The sequence below is a fragment of the Anomaloglossus baeobatrachus genome, chromosome 2 (assembly GCF_048569485.1).
Source record: "Anomaloglossus baeobatrachus isolate aAnoBae1 chromosome 2, aAnoBae1.hap1, whole genome shotgun sequence".
In the NCBI taxonomy this organism is placed as follows: domain Eukaryota; kingdom Metazoa; phylum Chordata; class Amphibia; order Anura; family Aromobatidae; genus Anomaloglossus; species Anomaloglossus baeobatrachus.
In genome coordinates, this window is record NC_134354.1 from 258,394,162 (window position 1) to 258,419,277 (window position 25,116).

The 25,116-nt window shown below is 43.8% G+C and overlaps 1 protein-coding gene across 1 annotated transcript; it reads right to left on the reverse strand.

Annotated features, from left to right (window-relative positions):
- Positions 1-409: 409 nt before the first annotated feature.
- Positions 410-24,697, reverse strand: LOC142291318 (gastricsin-like). The gene is made up of 9 exons (XM_075335777.1): positions 24,600-24,697; positions 10,856-11,012; positions 9,673-9,790; positions 6,706-6,824; positions 2,606-2,805; positions 2,403-2,510; positions 2,168-2,315; positions 924-1,022; positions 410-833 (listed from the first exon to the last, which is right to left on the reverse strand). The coding sequence occupies exons 1-9, from the start codon at positions 24,653-24,655 to the stop codon at positions 681-683; spliced, it is 1,158 nt and encodes a 385-aa protein (XP_075191892.1). The 5' UTR covers positions 24,656-24,697; the 3' UTR covers positions 410-680.
- Between the last annotated feature and the right edge of the window lie 419 nt (positions 24,698-25,116).

Here is a 25,116-nt window from a genome sequence, read left to right on the forward strand (position 1 = left end):
GATGATATGGCCATCACAGAGCCCTGATCTCAACATCACCGAGTCTATTTGGAAGTACATGAAGAGACAGAAGAATTTGTCTATATCCACATATCTGTGGTTAGTTCTCCAAGATGTTTGGACAAACTCTCTGCCAAGTTCCTTCAAAACTGTGTACAAGTGTAACTACAAGAATTGATGCTTTAATGCTGTTTGAAAGGCAAACGTTGGCCACGCCAAATATTGATTACGATTTCTCATCTGTTCATTCAATTTGAATTTTCTTAATTGATAAAAATAAACTATTAACACTTCTTTTTGCAAAACCAATCTTTGTAACATTTTTGCACACCTTCCTAAAGCTTTCGCACAGTACTGTGTGTGTACATGTAAATGGAAAGTTATTACAATTAATTACTATACACGGAGATTTTGAACAAACATTTATGAAATATTTTATTGGCATCTCTTGATTTTGTAGAATTGGAGATACTTGTAACGTTTCGTTGTTGTAGGAAAAAAACTTATAAACTAACTCAAACTGAGTCAGGGGCATTGGTTTATTGGCTTGTTAATTCTTTTTATATTACTTTCTCTTGGATTTGCTGGTACCAGAATGTAACCAGTACCTAATCATCACAATTCGCCTCATGTTTTGATGGGAAATCGAATATACTGAAATTTTTCAGAACCGCAGCTTTTTATGCTGATTGTGCAAATCCAACTCTGTTGTTACCCATATCATAAACAGAGTAGTACTGACGGAGGAAGACATCACCCAGAATCCAGAAGGGCTGACCATTTTGAGAAGGCAGATAGGTCACTTCTACCCCAACTGTGCAGTAGCCATTATTCTGCGAAGAAAGAATAATGTAATGAGAATGATGAATGGACAAAATTGAGTATATTATTATTTATGAATGTGATAAATATAGACGAGATACCTGGAGAATATAGGCAGAAGGAGGAATGGGAAACTGTACGCCATTGATTGTGAAGCTGATGGTTGGCAGGCTCTGTACGTTGTTACAGTTTACAAAATACTGTGAATTAAAAGCATAATGTGTTTCTTAAAAATGTCTATGAATGAATGTAAAGCCAACATATTGTAAAATAATTATTAACATTCGTTAGTTTACGTATTATTCTGATTACTATTAAAGTAATAAAGGTGTTAATGTCTTTAGGCCTACTAAATCTTATAAGGTGTGGCAATTCACAGGGGAACTCACTGGAAGAGTAGGTGGAAATGACCACTTTCTCTCTATCCGAAAAAAATTTATCTAAACATGATAATCAGACTCTGATCAAAGTGAGATCAGTTTTTCTCATAGGTGAAGAGAAAAGAAAAGGTTTTTCCACCTTCTCCATTGGGTCAGTCCGTGAAAATCAGACTTCACTCAGATGTCATCAGAGTGCGGTCCGATTTTTGTCCATGGACACATAGACTCGCATTGACAATTTTTATTCAACGCTCAGATCAATATAGGAGATGTGCAGAGCCCCATAGAATATCATGGGGGGAGTGCAATACTTGAAAACCGTTTGGATGAGAAAATGGGCCATGTTCACGAGCTCAAGCAAAGACTTCATGAGGTGGTGTAACTATGCTGGGTGCATGCAGGGAGTGTCTGTACTTATTATGCAGCTTTGCATGCTGTTAAATGTTATCTTGCAAGAAATACCTGCATGCTACACCTATATTCAGTTGTGTAACTTGAAGCTTATGGGCCACAATGCAAAAGCTCCAAAAGAGCCCCCAATTATTGCAATTCTGTATTACCATTCATTTCATATAGGCCAAAAGACTTATTGGTCCCCCTAGGCGCCAGGGCCCGGGTGAGAATACAACCGCTTCATCTATTGTAGTTACGCCCCTGCTATATTCTTGAGGGGTATAAATTAACAGAGTCTTCAGATTTTTTTTGGAGAGTCTTGGAAATCTGATATCTGTGTATTTCTTGGTCCTCATCAATGCCAAATGAATTCCATATAATTTTAAGTTGGGGTTAGAACTGCTCCAATATTACACAACATGTTAAGTGAAAATAACATTTTGATATATAACAGTTTTGCTTTCTAACCCATTTACAAGGTGTAACTATTGAACTATAGAAACAATCTGATTTCTCATATCTAAACTTTAACCTAGTGCATGAGACCATAGTTCTTCTATGAATCTTCTTACCCCTCCATTCTGGCCTTCTTGGGCTCCCACATTCTGAAGGAATGTTCCCAAAAACTGTTGTGGTATAGTAAGGAGGGAGGTTCCAGTATCCACCATGGCTTGACAACCCTGACTACACCAACCTGTGGCTTGTCCATTAATGGAAAATCTGAAATATATTAGTTTTCTAATTACTATAGGAGTTCAAGGACACATTTGGCTTGAAAAACATACATTTCTCGAACACAGTACTCACGCATCAATCCCAATCTGCCAGTAAAGCTCCTGAGTGACGGGTGCCCAGTATATTTGACCAGAATACAAGTTGTTGTCAACACCACCAAACACAACCATTCCAGACTGACTGCAAAGAGATTGTAAATCCATATCAGTATTTAATTTTTTAAGTTTCTAAGTAATATAATCAAAAATAAATTTCAACACATGTCTTAAACATACCTACTCATGTAGACACTAAAGATTGGGTAAGTGAGAAGGTTTTGTTGCAGCATGCCCTGCATAGCAGTGGTGGCACCTCCAGCAGAAAGAGCAGGGTAGGCCATTCCAAAGATTCCTTCAAAGCCAGCATACACAAAGTTAGTGCCGGGTTCAACCACACTTAGTCCAAGCTCTTGGTTTGTGATGGTCAGGCCTTGGACCTACATAAAAATAAAAAGTATTAATAATACAACAGGTAATCTATGAAACATGCTTTTATATGGATCCTGTCATTCTGCTCAAACTAGTAAATGATATGTCACATATTATCCAGAATGTGAAATTAGATTATTGCTGAATTCCACTTGTAGCGCCCCAGAAACCATCAGGGTGCTACAAGGGTCTGCATTCCCACAAGAATGCAGGGCTTACCCCCTTAGGGACCCAGAACCCCAGTGCCGGTACTAACAAAAACCCAGGTAATCACAGTTTTCTCCAACTATCCCCATACAATAATACTCAGTTACGGTGGGACCATGGATGGCCGCCTAGAGGTGGAGCCAATCCAGTCAATCCAGTCCACTAGTTGACCAGGTGGGAGGGGCAGACTGTGGACAGAGAGAACACAGGAAGTCAGTAGGGAGAACAGTAGTGACAGTGGAGAGGTAGCTGTAGGAGTGTGAAGGTGGAAACAAAATGGCATCCTAACTCGGGTTGACGGTGACCGGGTACCAAGGAGAAGTGGTTGCCGGTGGAGTACTCCCGTAACTACGCACCGACCGGGTACAGGACCCTAGGACAGGAAAGAGCTTCAAGCCGACCTGTTAACACCTGCACAACAAAGGGGACCATCAATGACCTTGCTGACCCTAACGAATCCGAAGACTCAGTAGCAAAGAGGGAACCGGGGACAGGACCAGTGACTCCAACCCCACAGGGTTCATGCTACTGTCAGGCGGACAGACATGGACAAACCACAGAACGGAGACCCCCAGTGTTCTATACCACGGGAACACACTTACCAAAGACAGGTGCAAGGGAAGAAGGTACCAGAGAACCAGACTGGCACTGGGACAAAAGAGACCTGGAGGCGAAACGAGCCGGCCTCGGGCAACCAGACAACTGTAAACCAGTTGCACTGAGCATCTGTGTGGACTCCTTCCGACGCCCACTGCACCATATACCCTCTGGGGCAAAACCCTACTTGTGGAGGGTCTACCATTCTAGCTGCCAATACCACCGTCCCCAGTAGAGACATTCTACAGCGGCGGCTCCCTACACTTAGCCGCAACACCGCAAGTGGCGTCACAAGTGAACATTATTTTATACTCCCCTGTAAATATCCCCTTACAAAAGGGCCCAGGGCACGGAACCAGGTAACGGCCACCACGGTGACATTCCCAATAGAGACTCTGACCGGAACCCCATATCCCTGGATGCTACACACTTATAGGATAGGGATATAGACTTTTCAATACAGAGAAGGCCTTTTGTTAATACTTAAAGGGGTATTCCCATCTCCAAGATCTTATCCCAATATGTAATAGGTGTAATAATAATAATATTAGCAAATACCTCCAATTAGAAATGTAGTATAGTTCTTCTGATTCACTATATTGCTTACCTATTGTTCAGGGCATTGAAAGACCTTAGTTTTCCATGGTTATGATCACGCATATAGTCACATTTAGTTAGTTAGTTGCTCGTGTTAAAAAAAATGGAAACTTAAGGTCCTAAGTAAAATAGAGATATTCCAGCCTACCATATGCTTCCTCTAACGCCATGGAAGCACGAGATCCCGCTGCTGTTGTCAGCGTGTATATCAAGAAGTAAAGGAAAGGAATCCGCTGCTTTATTGGATTTTTTAAAAATGTACAAAATAGTGGATCACACAAGTAAAAGACAGGAGTCACAACCAGCACTGGACACCAAACGCGTTTCAATCAAGAACTGATCTTAGACTTGGTGGCCAAGTCTAAGATCAGTTCTTGATCAAAATGCGTCTGGTGTCCAGTGCTGGTTGTGACTCCTGTCTTTTTCTTGTGAGATCCACTATTTTGTACTTTTTTAAAGAATTGGATTTTATTGACATTTTCCCGGAAGCTGGTTCCTTTCCTTTACATACCTAAGGTCCTGCAATGCCCTGCACATAATGTAAGAGAGATAGTGAATCAGAAAATTATACTACATTCCTAATTGGAGGTATTTGCTAATATTATTCTTATTACATCTACTACATATTGGGATAGGGATAGAGATGGGAATACCCCTTTAACTCACATTCTATATAGTGCTAAGGGCTTTAATTTTCACCCCTAATCCTCATTTAATTATTGCAAATTGGCCTATACTCCTCTGTTTAATATGGATGGATTTCCACCTCCTTCCTCCTTCTAAGGGCTGTGTGCCAAACATAATCTAATTATTGCCCTTACCCATGTTCATTGTCTCAGTAACTCACACATTTCACTATTAAACAATTATTCCTATATTTACTATATAAGGCTTTGTGAGCACTGGAAAATGGAATTTTCTCAAGAAAATTCCGCAGGTATTGAAAGATTACCGCACCCGCGGTAAAAAACCGCGGCAAACCGCGCCCGAAAACCGCATGCAGTTTGCTGCGTTTTTACCGCGGTATTGTTCGCGGTATTGCCGCGGTTTTGCCGCGTGCGGGTTGGTACATGTGCTTTATTGCATTCAATGCAATAAAGCACATTGAAAAAAAAAAAAAAAAGTCATTTCATTCTGAGATAGATAGATAGAGAAATAGACAGATAGAAGAATAGATAGAAGAATAGATAGATAGATAGATACCGTAGATAGATAGAGTCCCTGTGAGCACACGCTGCATTTCTCACGGTCGGCAGTGTGTTCACATTACCGGCCGTGGGAAATGCCATGTAATTACCTCTCTGCAGTCTGTCTCGCTGCGAGGCTGCATTCAGCGCTGTGTATCAGTCGCGGCTGGATGCAAGCATCGCAGGACGTGGATTACGCCGGAGCTGTGTGTTTCGGGGGGGTTAATAAAATAGTGAACCAGGAGCTTTTTTGTGTTTTATTTAAAATAAAGGATTTTTTGGTGTGTGTGTTTTTTCACTTTACTTACGGTTTGATCATGTCAGCTGTCACATAGACGCTGCCATGATCAAGCCTGGACTTAGTGGAGGCGATCCGCCGCCATTAACTCCTTACATTACCTTGATTGCCACCGCATCACAGCATCTCAAAGAGCAGAGGACACTCCGGTACTGCTGCATAATGCATGCGACAGTCCCGGGGCAGCTGCGGCTGATATTCTCGGCTGCGGGAGGGGGGAGGGAGGCGGGGGGACATTAACCTTGTCCTTCGCCCTCCCCAGCCTGAGAATACTGGGCCGCCGCTGTGTGCTTACCTCGGCTGGAAGGTATAAATACGGCGGAGCCCACGTGTTTTGTTTTCTATATTTCCGTTTGCTTTCTACGTGTATTCTATATGTCTGTGTCTGTGTTCTATGTCTGTGTCTGTGATGTCTCTGTGTGAGTGTGATCTGTGTGTTTACTCTGCTCCGCTTCCTCTTCCTGGCATAATGACATCACTTCCCTGCAAACCGCAGGCAGCGATGTACATTACCGCAGGTAAACTGCAAAATACCGGAGGGAATAACGCAGGAAAACGCAATGAACCGCACAGAATTTGCTGCCTGAGTTATTCACTGCAGGATTTCACGATTACATGGCAGTCAATGGAGTGAAATCCCGCAGCGATGTGCAGAAAAGAAGTGATATGAAATTGTTTTTGCTGCGGGAATCCCGCAGCAAAACATGCATCTGTCAAATTCCGCATAGTGCGCACAGCATTTTTTTTTCCATAGGTTTTGCTGGTGATTCACTGCAGAGATGTTATCAACATTTTCTGCAGCGTAACATGCAGCAAAACCGCAGGAAATCCGCGGGAAAAAACAGTAAGTGCGCACAGGGCCTTATGATGTAATATATCATCACTCATGTAGGAAGTAACTCAATCTTGACTGATAGAGGCTATTGGAACTGGGGGTTCCTTTATTATGTTCATATGACCCAATAGGATAAAGGTTGTCCTTCCTTGGAAAAGATAAAATTGAAATGTATTCCATTACTTACAGATACAGTGTCATATCCAAAGACACCGGTGAGACTTCCACTGCCATACTGCATGGAAAACTGCTGGTTATTGGAGGTGTATGTGGAAGACTGGCTTGGGTTGAAGAGTGGGTGGTTCTCTAGAGGAGCAGGATACTTGTATCAATTAATTACATACATATAAAGAAATAAATAACTGAAACTTTATTCCTCCCCTCTTCCAAGAGCCTTAAAATGTTTATTTTTCTATAGTAAAAATCATCTGGCTACATAATTCTCCAAGTTAATATGATTACGGCAATACTAAATTTGTGTAGTATTTTTCATTTTAGTGGTGAAAAAAATACTGAAATTAAGAAAAATAAAAATAGTTTGTCATACTTTTCTAAGACCCATAACTTTATAACTTTTGCACCCTGAATTGTTTTTTAATTGATATCATTTTCGGGTACACTGTGGTTGTTTAATTGCCCATAATGCTGTAAAAGTAAACTCTCCAATGTTGGAGGTGAGAAGGATCCGGCTTGTGGAATTTCAACACCCAATTTTTTTGTTGCCCCTGGATATTAGCAACTGCTAAAAGGAGTCGGGAGGCTTAGCTGTCATTTCAACAATCATTTGTCCTACAGCTAAAGCGTGTGGGGAACCTAAAGAGGTTCTTCACTGCTAGGACAACCCCTTGTCATTCTACATGTTTCTCCCAATTAAAATACAAAAATACAAAAAAGCTTATATTCACCTCTGCTGCTGGGACCATTCGCTCTGTGTTGGCACTCGCGTTCCAGGGACCCACAACAGATTGTGACGCCACACAGCCCCTGCACCCAATCACCGCCGGGTTCTCTCTCCCCCCCGTTGGATAAATGATTAATCAAAAGCTAATGAGTGGGGAGCCATAACTCTCACTACCTGTCAATTAATCATTTGTCCCAAAGGCGGGGAGAGAGAAGCCGCTGATGATTGGGTGCACGGCTTGAGTGACGTCACAACCTCATGTGAGCCTCGGGAACTCGAGAGCTGGCACCGCTGAACCAGCGCCACCACCACAAGTGAGTGTAAGCATTTTTATTTAAATAGGGAGAAACATGGGGAATGAGAAGGGTTTGTCCTATAAGTGGACAACCCCTTTAAGATTTTATCGTCACTTGTACAAGATAGTATTCCCATTTTCTTGTGGGCTATGGAGGTTATAATGTGGGGCCCCTGAATATATCAAGGTGCCACAGGGTACTGCAATCCTTACCCAGGGTGCAGGGCCTACCGCCCATGGTTCTAGGTTCCTAAGAAACCGGTGTCACTAACATCAGCACAAATCCCAATCACACCTCACATCATGACCTGTCAGACACACCAGTGGGTTGGTTAAGCGGAATAAGGCAACCCACCTAGGGGTTAGGCAGTCTAGTGGGAGGGAGGAAGTAGGAGAATAATCAGAGCCCTCAAGGAGTGAGAAGCTGGAGTAGTAGCTCCTGGGGAGCTAGAACAAGGCTGGGTCGCAGACGGTGGTCCGGGACCCGAGGAGTCGGGGACCGGTGGCAGTGACATTGGAAGGGTGCGACGGACATAGTCTAGGAGGACTGTCGGCATCAGAAACCCAAACGAACTGACCGGTACCGAGCACGATGGGGTACAGGACCCTAGGTCAGGAGCCAGTTCATCGTCCTGATACTTAACCTGGGAGGGAGAGTCTCTTTATGACTTCCCTAGGAGCTCAGAGATTGAAGGCGACAGTACACCGTGGGGGATAGGGCTTTCCAGTAACACAGCCCACTAAAATCCCAAGTGCGAGCCATCAAGAGCACAGCTACACTAAAAATATAGTGAGCGGGGCCCCAACAGCTTCAAGCCAAGGGGCCACAACAGATAACTAACTTGTGCACGGAGGTGGCTCCGGATTACCAAGTGACACCGGTGGGAGCGGACACCTGGACGGGCTTCCCCGTAGAGACTGTGATGCACAGAGCCTTTGGTTTATCCTCAGTGTGAATGTCTGCTTAATAATCCTTATCCAGCACCATGACTACCCACAGTGAGTACCCTGGTTCCCTTGCACCCTGCACTCCCAAACATCTCACCAAAAACCCGTAGAGGCCAGGGACTTCCCTACCTGCGGAGGGACTGACACCTTGCTGCTCCCCACCATCTGCCCCAGTACTCCTTCCAGCAGCGGTGGTACTCCCATTACCATAACTTCTCTCCTGTAAATAATCCCCTTTCAAGGATCGGAGGGCGTGTCGAGCACGGATCCGGATCCCTCGAGCTACGACCACCCCGGATCCGAGCACCCCAGTCTGCACCGGGGCGGCAAACCTCGCCTATTACAAATTGTATGATCTATATACTGTAAAGATTCATTTAACCCTTCCCAACGTGTGTTGAACATATATGTCATATTTCGGCTGACAGTGTATCGAGCTGGTAGTGCAGCTGAACCAGCTTCACGCACAGTGGATGCCGGCTGTTTTATGCAGCCAAATCCACCTTTTACAACTGTGATTACAGGTAAATCTTTGCTGTTAATCCCTTAACAGGCTGTTATACTGTTTTGAGCATCATCAGCTTCACACATGATGTCATTGTGGGGTACAGATGGATTTCTATGGTAGGCGAGGCCAGCTGAAGGTTCGCATTGCTGCCAGATAGGAACTCTTGTGATGGCCAAATCATGCAGAAAATATTTACACAAATTTGTATTCTTTTTTCAAATTTCAGAATTGTTCTTTACGAAGCAAGCTCCCCTATGGCTATGTGGACCAAAGTGTTATGGGTCTTGGAGGAGCAGAAGGAAAAAACGCCTAAAATGGAAAATGGCACATTCGTGATGGCAATATTACTGCCAATAATCTTTACAAATTGTTATTACTTGATAGATGTACAGTATGTAATTTTAAGATCATATATTAATTAAACCCAAGGCTATTTTTGTACTGTGGGTATGATTACCACATTGATTGAAATAGTTTTCGGAAGCTGCTCATAAATACTCACGACAAGCTTCACTCTGGCAGTAAGTGGAAGCAACCCAAAGATTGGATGACCCGGTGTCAAAAAGTACCATAAAGTTCTGTGGTGGTGTTCCAACACTAATCTGTCCAAAATAACAAGCCTGGAACAGAAAAAAGCAGACCGTGTTACATGTATTCCAGTCTGTATCAATATATATAAGTTTAAGGACAGTTTGTGAAAAAACCTGCACTAACGAGAAAGTGGCCTATCCCTCAAATTGTTTTGCTGTATCTCAATGTACCCATAAAATGTCATCAAATTTAATTGATTCAACTGTATACCATATTAATGCCTCAATCACACGTACATGTTTAAAGACATACGTGAAATAAAAGTAACCAGTTTCACCAGTGTTTGGATCAGTGTGCCATCCATGAGACCGACAACCAGCACCCCAGCCGATCAGCTGTTCTCGGTGCTGACGGCAGATATAGGCTGCTGAAATGCTAAGCTCTGGAGTTTCCCCATCTTCTGATAGTGGCCAAGGCCAGATACCGCATGTCTGCCTCCCATTGATTTGAATGGGAGTCAGATGTGCAGTACCCGGCTGCTGTCGCTATCAGAAGACGGGGAAGCTCCAGAATTGAACATTTCCAACTGCTTGCTTCTGCTGCCAGCACTGAGAACAGCAGATCGGCAGGGGTGCTGGATGGCGGATCTCGGCCAATCAGACATTGAAGACCTATCCTAAGGAAAGATCTATGTAAAAGTAGTTGACAACCCCTTTTAGGTTTTGTGTGGGAAATCATAGCATATAGGTTACAATCAGACCATGTGTTGAGAGGTGGGCTGCGCACAGGAACAGCTCTTAGACTGATCATACACGTGTGTGAACATACCTATATACAACAGTCATTTCTTAAAATGAATTTAATACGGCAGTATTCATTTACCTTTATTCAATCAGTGGCGGTGGCAAGGATTATACAGGGCTCATAAATATGGAGGACTACAAGGCAGCAAGTACCCTAGTCCGTTAATGATAATCTCCAGCTGATAAAACAGTGATTTTATCAAAACTACCACAAACAGCACATCCCAGGAATCAGAGTCTCAGTCTCTACATTATTCTTCTCTCAGATTAGGTGGAAAAGCCTGGTGATAGATTCCCTTTAACATTATTAGTGACTTGTTAATGCAGCAAACGACTCGTACACATACTTACGTCCATGTTCATTGGCTCATAGGCCACTGCAAAGTTATTCTTGTGGTTGAAGCTGTATTTCATGGCTGGATCCCTTTTGTGCGTTTTCATAAATTGCTCCAGGACGCCTTTTTCTTGCATTGTCTCCCTTATAGACTTGGATCTTTTTAGAGGCACTCTGAGTGATGAGAACATTATATAACAAATATAAATATCATGTTCTATAATGGGGAATGAAATGACGCATTACCATTTTATTTGACTTTTGTTCTTTCTACAGCCAACTGAACACTGTGTCTAAGGGGCTTATATCATTGTGTCTTAGGGGGGTTGCAATATCAGAAACCATGTAGCAAAACAATTGCATATATGGTATTATAAAGAGGATCACAAACAGTGCTCATCCTCCCTGAATCCAGTGAAGGTGTTTCTCCGGTCTCGATTTACTGCTTGCAGCTTTGGTGTCCTTCAAATCACCGAGCTTAGTGGCTCGCGCCTGCTACTTCAGCAGAGCCGCTGAGCACAGTAAGTGGCTATAACAGTGATGTGACATTACGAAAAAAAAGGGAGAATGATGCATGTTATCTCCTTGGTGGGATTTGAATCCTTGACCCCAAACCTTGACCATGCTACCCAATTAAACCATTGAGATCATAGTTTCCACAGAAGCCAGCACTGAATCAAGAGAAGGTGGGAACTGTCTTTTTACATTAAAATTGTTTAGCGTACACTTTATTCACTTAGCTGGAGCAGTAATTTGCACTGTAATCGTGAAGTCACTGCTGCAGCCACTAAACAGAGATGTGAATAGCAGAGAAGAATGAGCGATGCCACAGAAACTAGCACTAAAGCAAGGGGAGGTAAGAACTATCTGTGAATAGTAGATAAGAGTGAGCGCTGCAACAGAAACCAGCAATGAAGCAAGGGGATGTAAGAGCTATCTGTGAATAGCAAAGAAGAGTGAGCGATGCCACAGAAACCAGCACTGAATCAAGGGGAGGTAAGAACTATTTGTGAATAGTAGAGAAGAGTGAGCGCTACCACAGAAACCAGCACTGAAGCAAGGGAGGTGAGAACTATCTGTGAATAGTAGAGAAGAGTGAGCACTGCCACAGAAACCAGCACTGAAGCAAGAGAATGTGAGAACTATCTGTGAATAGCAAAGAAGAGTGAGCTCTGCCGCAGAAACTAGCACTGAAGCAAGGGGAGGTAAGAACTATCTGTGAATAGTAGAGAAGAGTGAGCGATGTCACAGAAACCAGCACTGAAGCAAGGGGAGGTGAGAATTATCTGTGAATAGTAGAGAAGAGTGAGCGCTGCCACAAAAAACAGCACTGAAGCAAGGGGATGTGAGAACTATCTGTGAATAGTAGAAAAGAGTGAGCACTGCCACAGAAACCTTCACTGAAGCAAGGGAAGGTGAGAACTCTCTGTGAATAGTAGAGAAGCGTGAGCGCTGCAACAGAAACCAGCACTGAAGCAAGGGGATGTAAGAACTATCTGTGAATAGTAGAGAAGAGTGAGCGATGTCACAGAAACCAGCACTGAAGCAAGGGGAGGTGAGAATTATCTGTGAATAGTAGAGAAGAGTGAGCGATGCCACAGAAACTAGCACTGAAGCAAGGGGAGGTAAGAACTATCTGTAAATAGTAGATAAGAGTGAGCGCTGCCACAGAAACCAGCACTGAAGCAAGGGAGGTGAGCACTATCTGTGAATAGTAGAGAAGAGTGAGCGCTACCACAGAAGCCAGCACTGAAGCAAGGGAGGTGAATAGTAGAGAAGAGTGACCACTGCCACAGAAACCAGCACTGAAGCAAGAGAATGTGAGAACTATCTGTGAATAGCAAAGAAGAGTGAGCTCTGCCACAGAAACTAGCACTGAAGCAAGGGGAAGTAAGAACTATCTGTGAATAGTAGAGAAGAGTGAGCGCTGCCACAAAAAACAGCACTGAAGCAAGGGGAGGTGAGAACTATCTGTGAATAGTAGAGAAGAGTGATCGCTACCACAGAAGCCAGCACTGAAGAAAGGGAGGTGAGAACTATCTGTGAATAGTAGAGAAGAGTGAGCACTGCCACAGAAACCAGCACTGAAGCAAGAGAATGTGAGAACTATCTGTGAATAGCAAAGAAGAGTGAGCTCTGCCACAGAAACTAGCACTGAAGCAAGGGGAAGTAACAACTATCTGTGAATAGTAGAGAAGAGTGAGCGCTGCAACAGAAACCAGCAATGAAGCAAGGGGATGTGAGAACTATTTGTGAATAGTAGAGAAGAGTGAGCACTGCCACAGAAACCAGCACTGAAGCAAGGGAAGGTGAGAACTCTCTGTGAATAGTAGAGAAGAGTGAGCGATGCAACAGAAACCAGCACTGAAGCAAGGGGATGTAAGAACTATCTGTGAATAGTAGAGAAGATTGAGCGATGTCACAGAAACCAGCACTGAAGCAAGGGGAGGTGAGAATTAACTGTGAATAGTAGAGAAGAGTGAGCGCTGCCACACAAACCATCACTGAAGCAAGGGGATGTGAGAACTATCTGTGAATAGTAGAGAAGAGTGAGCACTGCAACAGAAACCAGCACTGAAGCAAGGAAAGGTGAGAACTATCTGTGAATAGTAGAGAAGAGTGAGCACTTCCACAGGAACCAACACTGAAGCAAGGGGAGGTGAGAACTCTCTGTGAATAGTAGAGAAGAGTGAGCGATGTCACAGAAACCAGCACTGAAGCAAGGGGAGGTGAGAATTATCTGTGAATAGTAGAGAAGAGTGAGCGATGCCACAGAAACTAGCACTGAAGCAAGGGGAGGTAAGAACTATCTGTGAATAGTAGATAAGAGTGAGTGCTACCACAGAAGCCAGCACTGAAGCAAGAGAATGTGAGAACTATCTGTGAATAGCAAAGAAGAGTGAGCACTGCCACAGAAACCAGCACTGAAGCAAGGGGAGGTGAGAACTCTCTGTGAATAGTAGAGAAGAGTGAGCGCTGGAACAGAAACCAGCACTGAAGCAAGGGAAGGTGAGAACTATCTGTGAATAGTAGAGAAGAGTGAGCACTGCCACAGAAACCAGCACTGAAGCAAGGGGAGGCGAGAACTATCTGCGAATACTAGAGAAGAGTGAGCACTAACTGGTTTTGTTGTTTTATAAGTATGCAAGTTTTTGGGTTCAAGTTTGTTTATAGTAGAAACTCACTTTAAAATGTTAATTTTGTCTGATAGATGTAGGAGGTTGAGCTTTCTCTATTTAGCAGTTGTCATTTTATACTTTTTTGACCTAGATTTATTCAATCCAACTAAATACACCTGTGCTAGTGTAAAAAGTCTTTTATACAGGTGACAATTTAAGGCAGCTGTCTTTAATGCAGGTAATGAGTTGATTAGGAGCGTCTAAGTGGTCTGTAGAAGCCAGAACTCTTAATGGTTGGTAGGGGATCAAATACTTATTTCTCTCTACAAAATGCAAATAAATGTATATAATTTATACAATGTTATTTTCTTGATTTTATTTTGGATTTTCTATCTCTCACTGTTAAAATTAACCTACCCTTACAATTATAGACTGTTTATGTCTTTGTCAGTGGGAAAACTTACAAAATCAGCAAGGGATCAAATAATTATTTCCTTCACTGTAACATTTATATATACCAACCAAATATAGTGGTGTGTTGCAGGTTTACAATTTAAGTAGCTCAAAAAGTCTATTATTGCAGTGTGTTAGGTAGGTTGTTGTTTACCTTCGGTTAACATCCATTTTTTTTCTCCTAGCCAGACTGGTTGAGATCACGTAGACATTAATAAGACTGTGCGCCCACGTAGCGTATTTGCATGCAGTTACGGTGCTTTCTGCACCGCAGCGTAACTGCATGCGTCCTGCGTCCCCAGCACAATCTATGAAGATTGTGGATAATCCATGCCCACGTGGTGTATTAGAACGCAGTGTTTCGGCTGCTGCCTAAGCGCTGCATTTTAAGAAGTGACATGTCACTTCTTTCGTGCGCTTTGCATGCAGCCCCCACTCAGTCTATGGGAGGGGCTGCATCCAGAGCGCATGAAATCAGCTTTTCAGTACGGACTGTTTCTGCAGCGATTTGAAGCGCACATGTGCTGTTCAAATCGCTGCAGAAATTTCTGCAGGGACAGAACGCAACATGGGCACATAGCCTAAATAGACTGTGTTTGCATTAAAAGACTCAAAAGGCTTTTAATAGAGTCCTAAGAGTCTCTGAGTGTTGTAAACATCTTTTATGCACAATTTGAGACTTTGTAGTTTTGAGATTTTTGGGTGATTTTATATGCTGTAAATCAAATTTTGGGGGAAAGTCTGACAAAGCTAATGAATGAAATTTTTAAAAGGTCCGCTCATCTCTAATGTTGGCATACTTCTGAGACTTGCACCTATTTAGAAATAGAATTATATCCTGACTCCTAACAAGGGTGTTGAGGCAACTACTAGTTGCTTCATCTTGAAAATAAAAAAATCAAAGTTTGAGTTTCTGTTCCACGGCAAAAACGCATCAAAACTCAGTGCGTTTTTGACGCGTTTTTGCTGCGTTTTGCCCAATGCATTTTTTAAGTCAAATCTCTTCACTGGAAGGCTCAAACACACTGGAAAAATGGAAAAAGAATTGACATGGTGCCCATGCCCCAACAGGGTCCAAACCCCATATATGTAGCTCCCAATCAACAAAACAAGCAGAGCCAGCAAAAGAATTGTTGGCGTTGTGGTCAGCCCGGTCACTATCAAAGAAAGTGTCACACCCCCAAATCTCAGTGTTTGGCCAGGTACCCTCAAAACCAAAACTTGCAGCACACAAATCCACAATAAAGGTGTTCCTTGTAGATTCAGTAATGATCTACCTGAAGCCTGGTGTGCCTTTTCCCAGAGTATCACACTATCCCTTTAAATCAGTCCCAGGAGATCTTCCAAGATACTGCCCACAGTCTGGGCTGCCCCCACGAGTCTGCCCCAACCTTCCCTAGTGATACAGAGGGGAGCCCTGGACTGTTTGCCCTTTTGCTGCAGTGATTTCCAGTCCCAAGCTACCCGCTCTAATGATGCTCTCCATTCCACTCCATCAATTTTAAGGCTTCTGTAATATATGTTTCTGTGGTACTTTTGTCTCTGCTGGCTGACATGGTACAAAAATATATTTTATATATTCCTGTAATGAAAGTTCTGCCCATGGCTTTTTTCCTTGTATCTGTTTTTCCCACCAGCCGCTTTAATATCGCGTACTCTGAAGGACAAGTGGGGGCCATAAGCCTGCTAAGCCAGCAGAGATGTGTGGGAGGGTGTACTTATCACAAGTTGTAAAAAAAAAACCCTGACGAAGTAGAGAGAGGAAAAGAGAAAAAAAAAAAGAATGGCTTCTGCAGAGATTTGCAGGACTATATGTGTTTTATATACTAACAAGTAACAAGTGCTTTCTTCAGCTGGTGAAGTAGATTTTATTTAATCCTTAGGCTATGTGCCCACGGGGACAGTGTCCTGCGGATATATCCGCAAGAAATTCCGCAGGTGCTCCCAGGAAACAGCACCACAACTTTTGTCTGTTTCCATGCTGCGGAATGTCGTGCGGATATGGTGCGGGCATTCTGCATTGAGGATACAGTGCCATGGCTTCGGCACTGCATCCTCAATGCAGAACAAGTGCTGCAGTGATCGGGGGAGTTCATACTTACCTCCATCATGCAGCACCTTGCTTTCCGGCAGCCAGGTCACTCTCTCAGCGTCTGCAGAAGAAGGTGGGCGGGCCTGAACTAGCTCCGGCTGTCACATGACCGGAGCTCGTGCAGGCTCCGCCCACCTCTTCTTCCTGTACCTGGATTCACCACGCTCCTGTACACCGGACGGAGAAAGTGACTCCTTTGAGGCAGGTAAGTATATGGGACCCTGCGGAGAAATCCGCAACAATAATTGACATGCTGCAGATTTTTCCGCATGGAAATCCGCACGATTTCCGCTATGGAAACATCCGCAGCGTGGGCACAGCATTTCCCAAATGCCATAGAAATGGCTGGGGAGTACCTGTGCTGCAGACTTCTGGAAATTCCGCGGCTTTTCCGCGAGAAATCCGCGGCAAAATCCGCACATTTTCCGCAGCGCGGGCACATAGCCTTAGAGTTCAAAATTTGATAGGAGATTATCAATAGTATTCTGCTAATGTCTAAATAATTAAATTAATTTTGCAGGGAAAAGTATATTTCTTAAAATATACAAATTAGTTTTTTTTGTTTTTATGGTTATGTTTTTGTTTTGTATTATTTTTGCATACAAACTGCCAATATTGATTACTTTCCTTTCTTTTGTAGATACAGAATATCTATGAACCGTGTTGTAAGGTTTCAAAATTCCCCAGTAAAGTATAGATTATATTTATCGGTTGTTTAATTATATTGTCTGCTGTTATAAACCTATACATTTTGCCACAATAGTATATAAAAACAAAACAAAAAAGGGGGGAAAAGTAGATATCTATTATATTTTTCCAGTAGTAAAAGGCACAGCAGACATATTGGATAGGCTTTAAAGCTGGCCTTTCTTTTGCAACAGTTGTGTCATGTTTATTAGACTACTATGAAACATGTCTGTTATAAATATGATCTAATGCATATTTCTTTTAGTTTTTGTTTTTATAGATGAAACCAGATGGTGGTCGATTCAGCACTGGATATGCTACGGTTTGCACAACACGAGGTAGTCTAAATTTAGGCCACTCCCTCCCCTCCTATCGGTACAGGGGGAAGTGACGTAAGTGCCTAGGTAGGTAAGATAGTAAAAATGTATGTAGGATGTAGATCTTTCCTGTTGTCAAATAAGCTAGGTACGCCGAAAAGAAAGTCTAGATCTGAGCTGATGGAATCGGATGGAGATCCCCGCACAGATACAGCTGACCAAGAAGCAGTGAACAGCCCTAGAGTTGAGGAGTCCTTTACCATGCATAAAGACCATTCCTTGGTGACATCTGTCACGTCTGTGACTTCTGTCACTCCTTGTGTTCTTAAATCCCTACAGGAACAAGCGAATCAACAAGGAGTGGAGTGCGAGACACAGGGAGCCAGCTGACTGAGGAAGGTCTGTGGATGAAGGGCGGTAAGCTTTCTCTGCCATGAGATCTCTTCTTTATGATGGCCCAAGTAACTTATGGACTAACATCTGTGAAAAACAAATATCAGTGTGCACTTTGGTGACGTCAGGGTTTGGTGACCCAGGTAGGCAAACTCACCCGGTCTTGTGAAGCACGTTCTTAAAACAATGAGGAAAAACTGTAAAGAGTCCGTAGAAACACCCTGAACCTGCTCTACCCATTCTTAGAGACTGCAAACTGATTATAGATGTATATCATGAGCAGTTGTATGCAAGTCTGTGCGTATTGTGTAGATTTCTTTCCAGAGGCTTTCCAGTGCAGAAAACGACGACATTGGCGGAAATCCACATAATGCAAGTGGTATGTAAAAAAAAAAAAACTAATAAGTTGTAATTAAACCAATGCGTGTTTTGTTTCTCTTTAGTGTGTGTTTTGTTTCTCTTTAGTGTGTTTTGTTTCTCTTTAGTAATAAACAGGTTCCAATGTAAAATGTTTTTTTTTGGTCTAGCGCAAAGCACGTATAATTTTCATATGATTGACTAATTAGAGAAATAAACAAGTGTATTTTCTAATTCCAGATTCTAAATCAGAGTTAATAGTATATGGTTTTCGGTCAGGAGACTGATTAATCCCAAATGGACACAGAAATTTCGATAAAGCTCAACGGCAGGACAACATGGATTCACGCCCTGCATTGCAAGAAGGGTCGATCCACCGGAGCTGCACTGAGCGTCCTGCTCATATTTATCCTTTACAAAAAGACCTGTACAGTCCCAAACCATCATTGCCGAAACAGTTAGAAAAGAGGACTTAGAGAGCCTTGAGACATGGGAAAGTCCAACTACAAAGGGTGAGGACTCGCCTAGGGGTCCTTGGTCTCAAACCGGTGAAGAAATCCCATTCCCCTCTCCACCCATGTCTCAACGTTCAGTCAGGCAGGATTTCCCAACAGATCTTTCTTCCTCTTTTCCTAAGGGAACACAGTACCCTTAGTATTTGGAAATGGCAGAAGTGAGTCAAGGGGGGACTGTTGAGGGTACGAATTGAGTAGTCTAAAATACTTAATTCAGCCATTTCATAGACCCAAGAATGTGGTTTGGTTAATGTAATCTAACCATTTACAAATGTTTTTGTCTCCTACTAACTCATATGAATATATTCAGTGATTTTTCTTAATATAAAATACTAGCTATGGATTCTCTCATCTCAGCAAAAGTTTTGAAGGAGCCTATCCCATCAGGCTGATGTCTCTCCGGTCTAGTCTGCTGAGCACTGGCAGTGACACGCAAGTTGACGTTACATTTCAGAAACCAATGGACCCGACGCAACCGAAGCAGAAAGCGGCCGCTATTCTACCCATTATCCCAGAAGGTTTTTTCCAAGTCTGCACCACAAACTGTATACATGAAGCCTCATCATGTTTTGTTGTTTTTTTTATCAAGAGCAGATTATCCAGGTTCACAAAGTGGCCCTAAGTGGACTAGCACTGACTAAGCATCCTCCTTTTTGTTTCATATCCGGAAAGAAGGACCATGGACAATTTGTAGTAAATGTTTTTTGTTTTTTTGATTATGTGCTAATTTTTAAATAAGTACTAGACTCAATTTTTCTTAATCAGGATAATGTGCCCTAATGAGAGTAATAACGCCAATTCTAATAGCCCCTATAGATCAAAATGTTATTTTTAATGTATGAAATAAGTACTTAAGGGGGGAGTTAAAGTCTGTAGTGTTAAATTAAACCGATCTCATAAAAAGTCCGCATATATAGATATAGATATAATTAAAGTCCCAAATAATAAGATATATCTAAATGGGGAAAGTTTTAAAATTTGAAGTTGACAACGTTCACAGTTATTTTATTAAGGGGGGACTGTGGAGGTCGCCTGAGCTGTAGTATGTTTGTTCAAATGTAATAAGAATATCTGTGTATATAAATAATCAAGATGTAGTTGCATAATTATCTGTCTGTCTATGTAGCAATTGCACAGACCTATAGTATAATTCAAAGCTGTATATTGAAAAAGTTAGCCAAAGTATAAATGAACAAAGGAGATATTCATTAAGTTAATTGGGAGCCTTATCAGTAAAATTCACAGGAGAAGGAATGTAATATTTGTAGGATGAGGCGGGTGATCCCATACTCCCATGTATCATTTCTACAGAATCTCATTGTCGCTTACCGTCTTCAAAGTGTACTATTTGGGATGATGTATGATCTCATGCATTCTCCCAATGCTGCCCATATGCACTCCCCCCTAATTATTCTTTATCAGTATGTGTGAGCAAATGGAGAAGTTTTTGTAAATATCTTTAAGGCTGAAGTGATGTGTTTAATGCTTGAACAATAGAATACACGAGTCAGTTGGTGACGCTGGCTGAAAGAGAGAGCATGCTGTGTTCTTTGTCTTATATACATTGATATATTGGCACTGATATACAGCTAATACGGCACCGTCTCTGGATATCCTAAATGAAGGATCCATTAGCAGTCTTCAACCCAAATTCCTCCCTTGACAGCAACTACAGACCAGTCTCCAATCTCACCTTCATCTCCAAACTCTTGGAGCGGTCTAGTCCCGCCTCACCCGCTACCTCTCCTCTCACTCTCTTCTAGATCCTTTACAGTCTGGCTTCCACCCCATACACTCAACAGAAACTGCCCTCATCATAGTGACCAATGACCTATTGACAGCAAAACGTAATGGTGACCACTCTCTGCTTATTCATCTTGACCTTTCTGCAGCCTTCGACACTGTTGACCACCATCTCCTTCTCTCTATGCTCCATTCAATCGGCCTAAAGGATACTGTACTTTCCTTGTTTTCTTCCTATCTTTCTGGCCGCTCATTCAGCGTATCATTTGCTGGCTCCACATCTTCTCCTCTTTTTCTCACAGTTGGGGGCCCTCTTCTTTTCTCCCTCTACACTGCCCCAATTGGACAGACCATCAGCAGATTTGGCTTCCAGTACCATCTTTATGCTAATGACACACAACTATACACCTCATCCCCTGAGCTCACCCCTGCTGTACTACAGAACACCAGTGACTGCCTGACTGCAGTTTGCAACATCATGTCTGCTCTCTATCTGAAACGTAATCTTTCCAAAGCTGAACTACTTCTATTCCCTCCATCTTCTAACCTCCCTAAACCCAACATCTCCCTCTCTGTGTGCGGCACCATGATAACTCCTAGGCAGCAGGCTCGCTGTCTGGGTGTTATACTTGACACCGATCTGTCCTTCACCTCCCACATAAAATCTCTTGCCCGCTCCTGCCGCTTGCACCTCAAGAACATCTCTAGAATACGCCCCTTTCTCACAATGGAAATGACAAAAACCCTCACCGTGGCCCTGATCCACTCCCGCCTCAACTACTGTAACTCTCTATTAATTGGTCTCCCCCTAATTAGACTCTCTCCTCAACAGTGCATCCTTAATGCAGCAGCCAGGGTCATCTACCTGGCTAACCGCTACTCAGATTCTTCCGTTCTGTGCCAGTCACTGCACTGGCTGCCCATATATCACAGGATCCAATTCAAACTGCTTGTTCTCACCCACAAAGCTCTCCACAGTGTGACACTCTCCTACATCTCCACCCTCATCTCGGTCTATCACCCCACTCATTCTCTATGCTCTGCAAAAGACTTTCGACTAACGTCCTCACTAATCCGAACCTCCCACTCCCGGATCCAAGACTTCTCCCGAGCTGCACCAATCCTCTGGAATGCTCTACCCCAAGAAGCTAGGACGAATCACAACTTACTCAGCTTCAGACGCTCCCTAAAAACGCATCTTTTAGGGTGGCCTATCACACTCCCTAGCCGAATTAAATTCACATAGTCTCTCCACGTCTTCTCAGAATATAACCCCACGTCAAACTCCATGGCACCCAAAAGCATCTCAAGGTTCTGGCTAACTGGTCCAGGCAGCCATTATCTATCCCCCCATATCCTTGAGATGGCTGGACTGCCATTGTAAGTAAGCACTTTTACCTTGCCCCGCCCCATCGCATTGTAGATTGTAAGCTCTCACGGGCAGGGTTGTTTTTTTTCCATACTCCAATTATTGTATTTTCTATAACTGATATTTGTTTGTATATGAACCTCCTCAATTGTAAAGCGCTGCGGAATATGTTGGCGCTATAGAAATAAAGATTTATTATTATTATCATAATGTCGTGCCAACCTAATTACTCAAAAGGAGAGCTGGGAATACCAGGAGGTTTGGAGGCGTCCCATCCAGTGGTCAAAGCTTACTGACATTGCCAATGGACTGGAGTCCAGCAAATCGATTCTCCCATCTCTACTTATAACATAACTTGTATCTACTGGAGTGATGTTCTGCAAATTTATATCATGTGTTGATCTTTAGGGCAGATAGTAGTCAGTTTTTAGAGAGCATGGACCTAGAAAATCAGATTAGTGTAGTGCTAACTGATGACCACGGATACTTGACTATTCCATTCTGAGCACTCCAGGATTCTGCACCAAACTTCTGTCACTACCCTGATACACACATGCCACATAATGGGTCTGGGTTTTATACTACAAACATTTAAAATCAACAGTCGAAAGATATATATATATATATATATATATACTAGAAGGTGGCCCGATTCTACGCATCGGGTATTCTAGAATTTATGTATTGTGTAGTTAATGTATGATTTTTGTTATATATATATATAGATGTTGTTGTGTGTAGTTGCCAAGTGTTTGTGTAGGGTGCTGTACATGTTCTGGGTGTTGTCTGGGTGTGGCAGGGGGTGAGAGCGGTGTTGTTTGTGTGTTGCGTGGTGTGTGTTGCGTTGTTTGTGGAGCGCTGTTTGTGTGTGTTGCGCAGTTTGTGTGGGTGTGGCGTGTGTGTGTGTGTTTTGGTGGGAGGTATGTTTTGTGCAATGTATGTGTTGTGCGGCATGTGCGTATATTTGTGTGTGCCGCGCTGTTTGTGTGTTGGGTGTCTGTGTAAAGCGGTGTTTGTGGTTCCCAGTGTGTGTGTGGTGTTGTGCAGTGGGGGGAGGTGTGCACCCCCCATCGTGCTCCATCCCCCATGCTGCGCACCCCCCATCGTGCTCCATCCCCCATGCTGCGCACTCCCCATCGTGCTCCATCCCCCATGCTGCGCACCCCCCATCGTGCTCCATCCCCTATGCTGCTCACCCCCCATCGTGCTCCATCCCCCATGCTGCGCACCCCCCATCGTGCTCCATACCCCATGCTGCGCACCCCCCATCGTGCTCCATCCCCCATGCTGCGCACTCCCCATCATGCTCCATCCCCCATGCTGCGCACCCCCCATCGTGCTCCATCCCCCATGCTGCGCACCCCCCATTGTGCTCCATACCCCATGCTGCGCACCCCCCATCGTGCTCCATCCCCCATGCTGCGCACTCCCCATCATGCTCCATCCCCCATGCTGCGCACCCCCCATCGTGCTCCATCCCCCATGCTGCGCACCCCCATCGTGCTCCATCCCCCATGCTGCGCACCCCCCATCGTGCTCCATCCCCCATGCTGCGCACTCCCCATCGTGCTACATCCCCCATGCTGCGCACCCCCCATCGTGCTCCATCCCCCATGCTGCGCACCCCCCATCGTGCTCCATCCCCCATGCTGCGCACCCCCATCGTGCTCCATCCCCCATGCTGCGCACTCCCCATTGTGTTCCATCCCCCATGCTGCGCACCCCCCATCGTGCTACATCCCCCATGCTGCGCACTCCCCATCGTGCTCCATCCCCCATGCTATAATAGTTCTCCTATTATACTGAGAGAGGAGTATAATAGGAGGACTATAATAGGAGGAGTAGTCCTGGGGGGAGAGGAGTATAATGCCGGCTCCCTGCACATGTGTACCGGGAGCCGGTGTAGACTGGTAACTATGATACACATCGGGTAACTAAGGGACCTTAGTTACCCGATGTGTATAATGGTTACCAGCGTTCCCCGGCTCCGTCACGATCAGAGCATCGCAAGGGTATGTGTGGCGCTGCTGGGATCGTGACGGAGCCGGTGTATGCTGGTAACTATGATACACATCGGGTAACTAAGGGACCTTAGTTACCCGATGTGTATAATGGTTACCAGCGTTCCCCGGCTCCGTCACGATCCCAGCAGCGCAAGGTTATGTCTGGCGATGCGTGCGGAGGGACGGGGCGAGCGGCCAATCCATGCGGAGGGCGGGGCCAGGCCGAGGCGAGCGACCAATCCGTGGTGGGGGGCGGGGCAAGGCCGCTGGGGAGCCGGTGTACACTGGTAACTATGATACACATCGGGTAACTAAGGGACCTTAGTTACCCGATGTGTATAATGGTTACCAGCGTTCACCAGCTCCGTCACGATCCCAGCAGCGCAAGGTTATGTCTGGCGATGCGTGCGGAGGGCCAGGGCGAGCGGCCAATCCGTGCGGGGGGGGGCCAGGCCAAGGCGAGCTACCAATCCGTGGTGGGGGGCGGGGCCAGGACGAGGCAGCGGCCAATCAGATGCTTGTCACCGTAAGGACACAATTTTGGAGCAAGACAGACAGACAGACAGATAGACAGACAGACAGACAGAATAGGGCAATTATATATATAGATAGGGTAACTATCTAGCTCTAAATCAGGCATAATTGAAGAGAATATCAAAAGTAAAATGTATTATGCACAATTGTATATAAAAAAAATCGGGGTATGTACACACCTGACCAAGCCCTCTGACAGCTGGAGACAAACCAGCGCAAGGATCACCCACTTCATGGTTACTGACTTAGTGAAACACCGTCCAGGTGTCTTCAGAATATCTTTAAAGTGAACTTGTGAGACACTAGACTTTGCCTTTTATAACAAAATCTTTGAAGTCCTACGTCATCACTTGCAATGATTATCATTTAACCTTCTACAAATGTTCTTGATAAATATATTTATTTTGGAGATCAGAAACCTTTTCTATCAGCTAGCTCCTAACAGTTCTGTCAATGGTATTATAATGCCCTTAGATAATTTTTCTAGCAGAGAATGTTTCCTCCATTCTCTAACAAACAAGAGAATTATAGATATGTGTATGTACATTTAATATACTGTAACTTTATTAATCCATAAAAGACCTTGACTTAAAATAGCAAAAATAATTTCGTAGTGGCAATATTCTGTCAATCCCATCAGTGGGCGTCCCGGTGGTCATTACGGTAATGACAGATGTAGATAGGGAGTCAAAGTGT

What these genes read in the sequence shown, in the direction of transcription:
- LOC142291318 (XM_075335777.1), bottom strand. Translation starts at nt 24,655, where the DNA reads ATGAAGTGGGTGATCCTTGCGCTGGTTTGTCTCCAGCTGTCAGAGGGC. An exon ending in CTGCCAGAGTGAAGCTTGTC is followed by an intron (nt 6,825 to 9,672) that starts GTGAGTATTTAT and finishes CTGCTCCTCTAG; the next exon opens with AGAACCACCCACTCTTCAAC. An exon ending in AAGAAGGCCAGAATGGAGGG is followed by an intron (nt 1,023 to 2,167) that starts GTAAGAAGATTC and finishes TTTAATTCACAG; the next exon opens with TATTTTGTAAACTGTAACAA.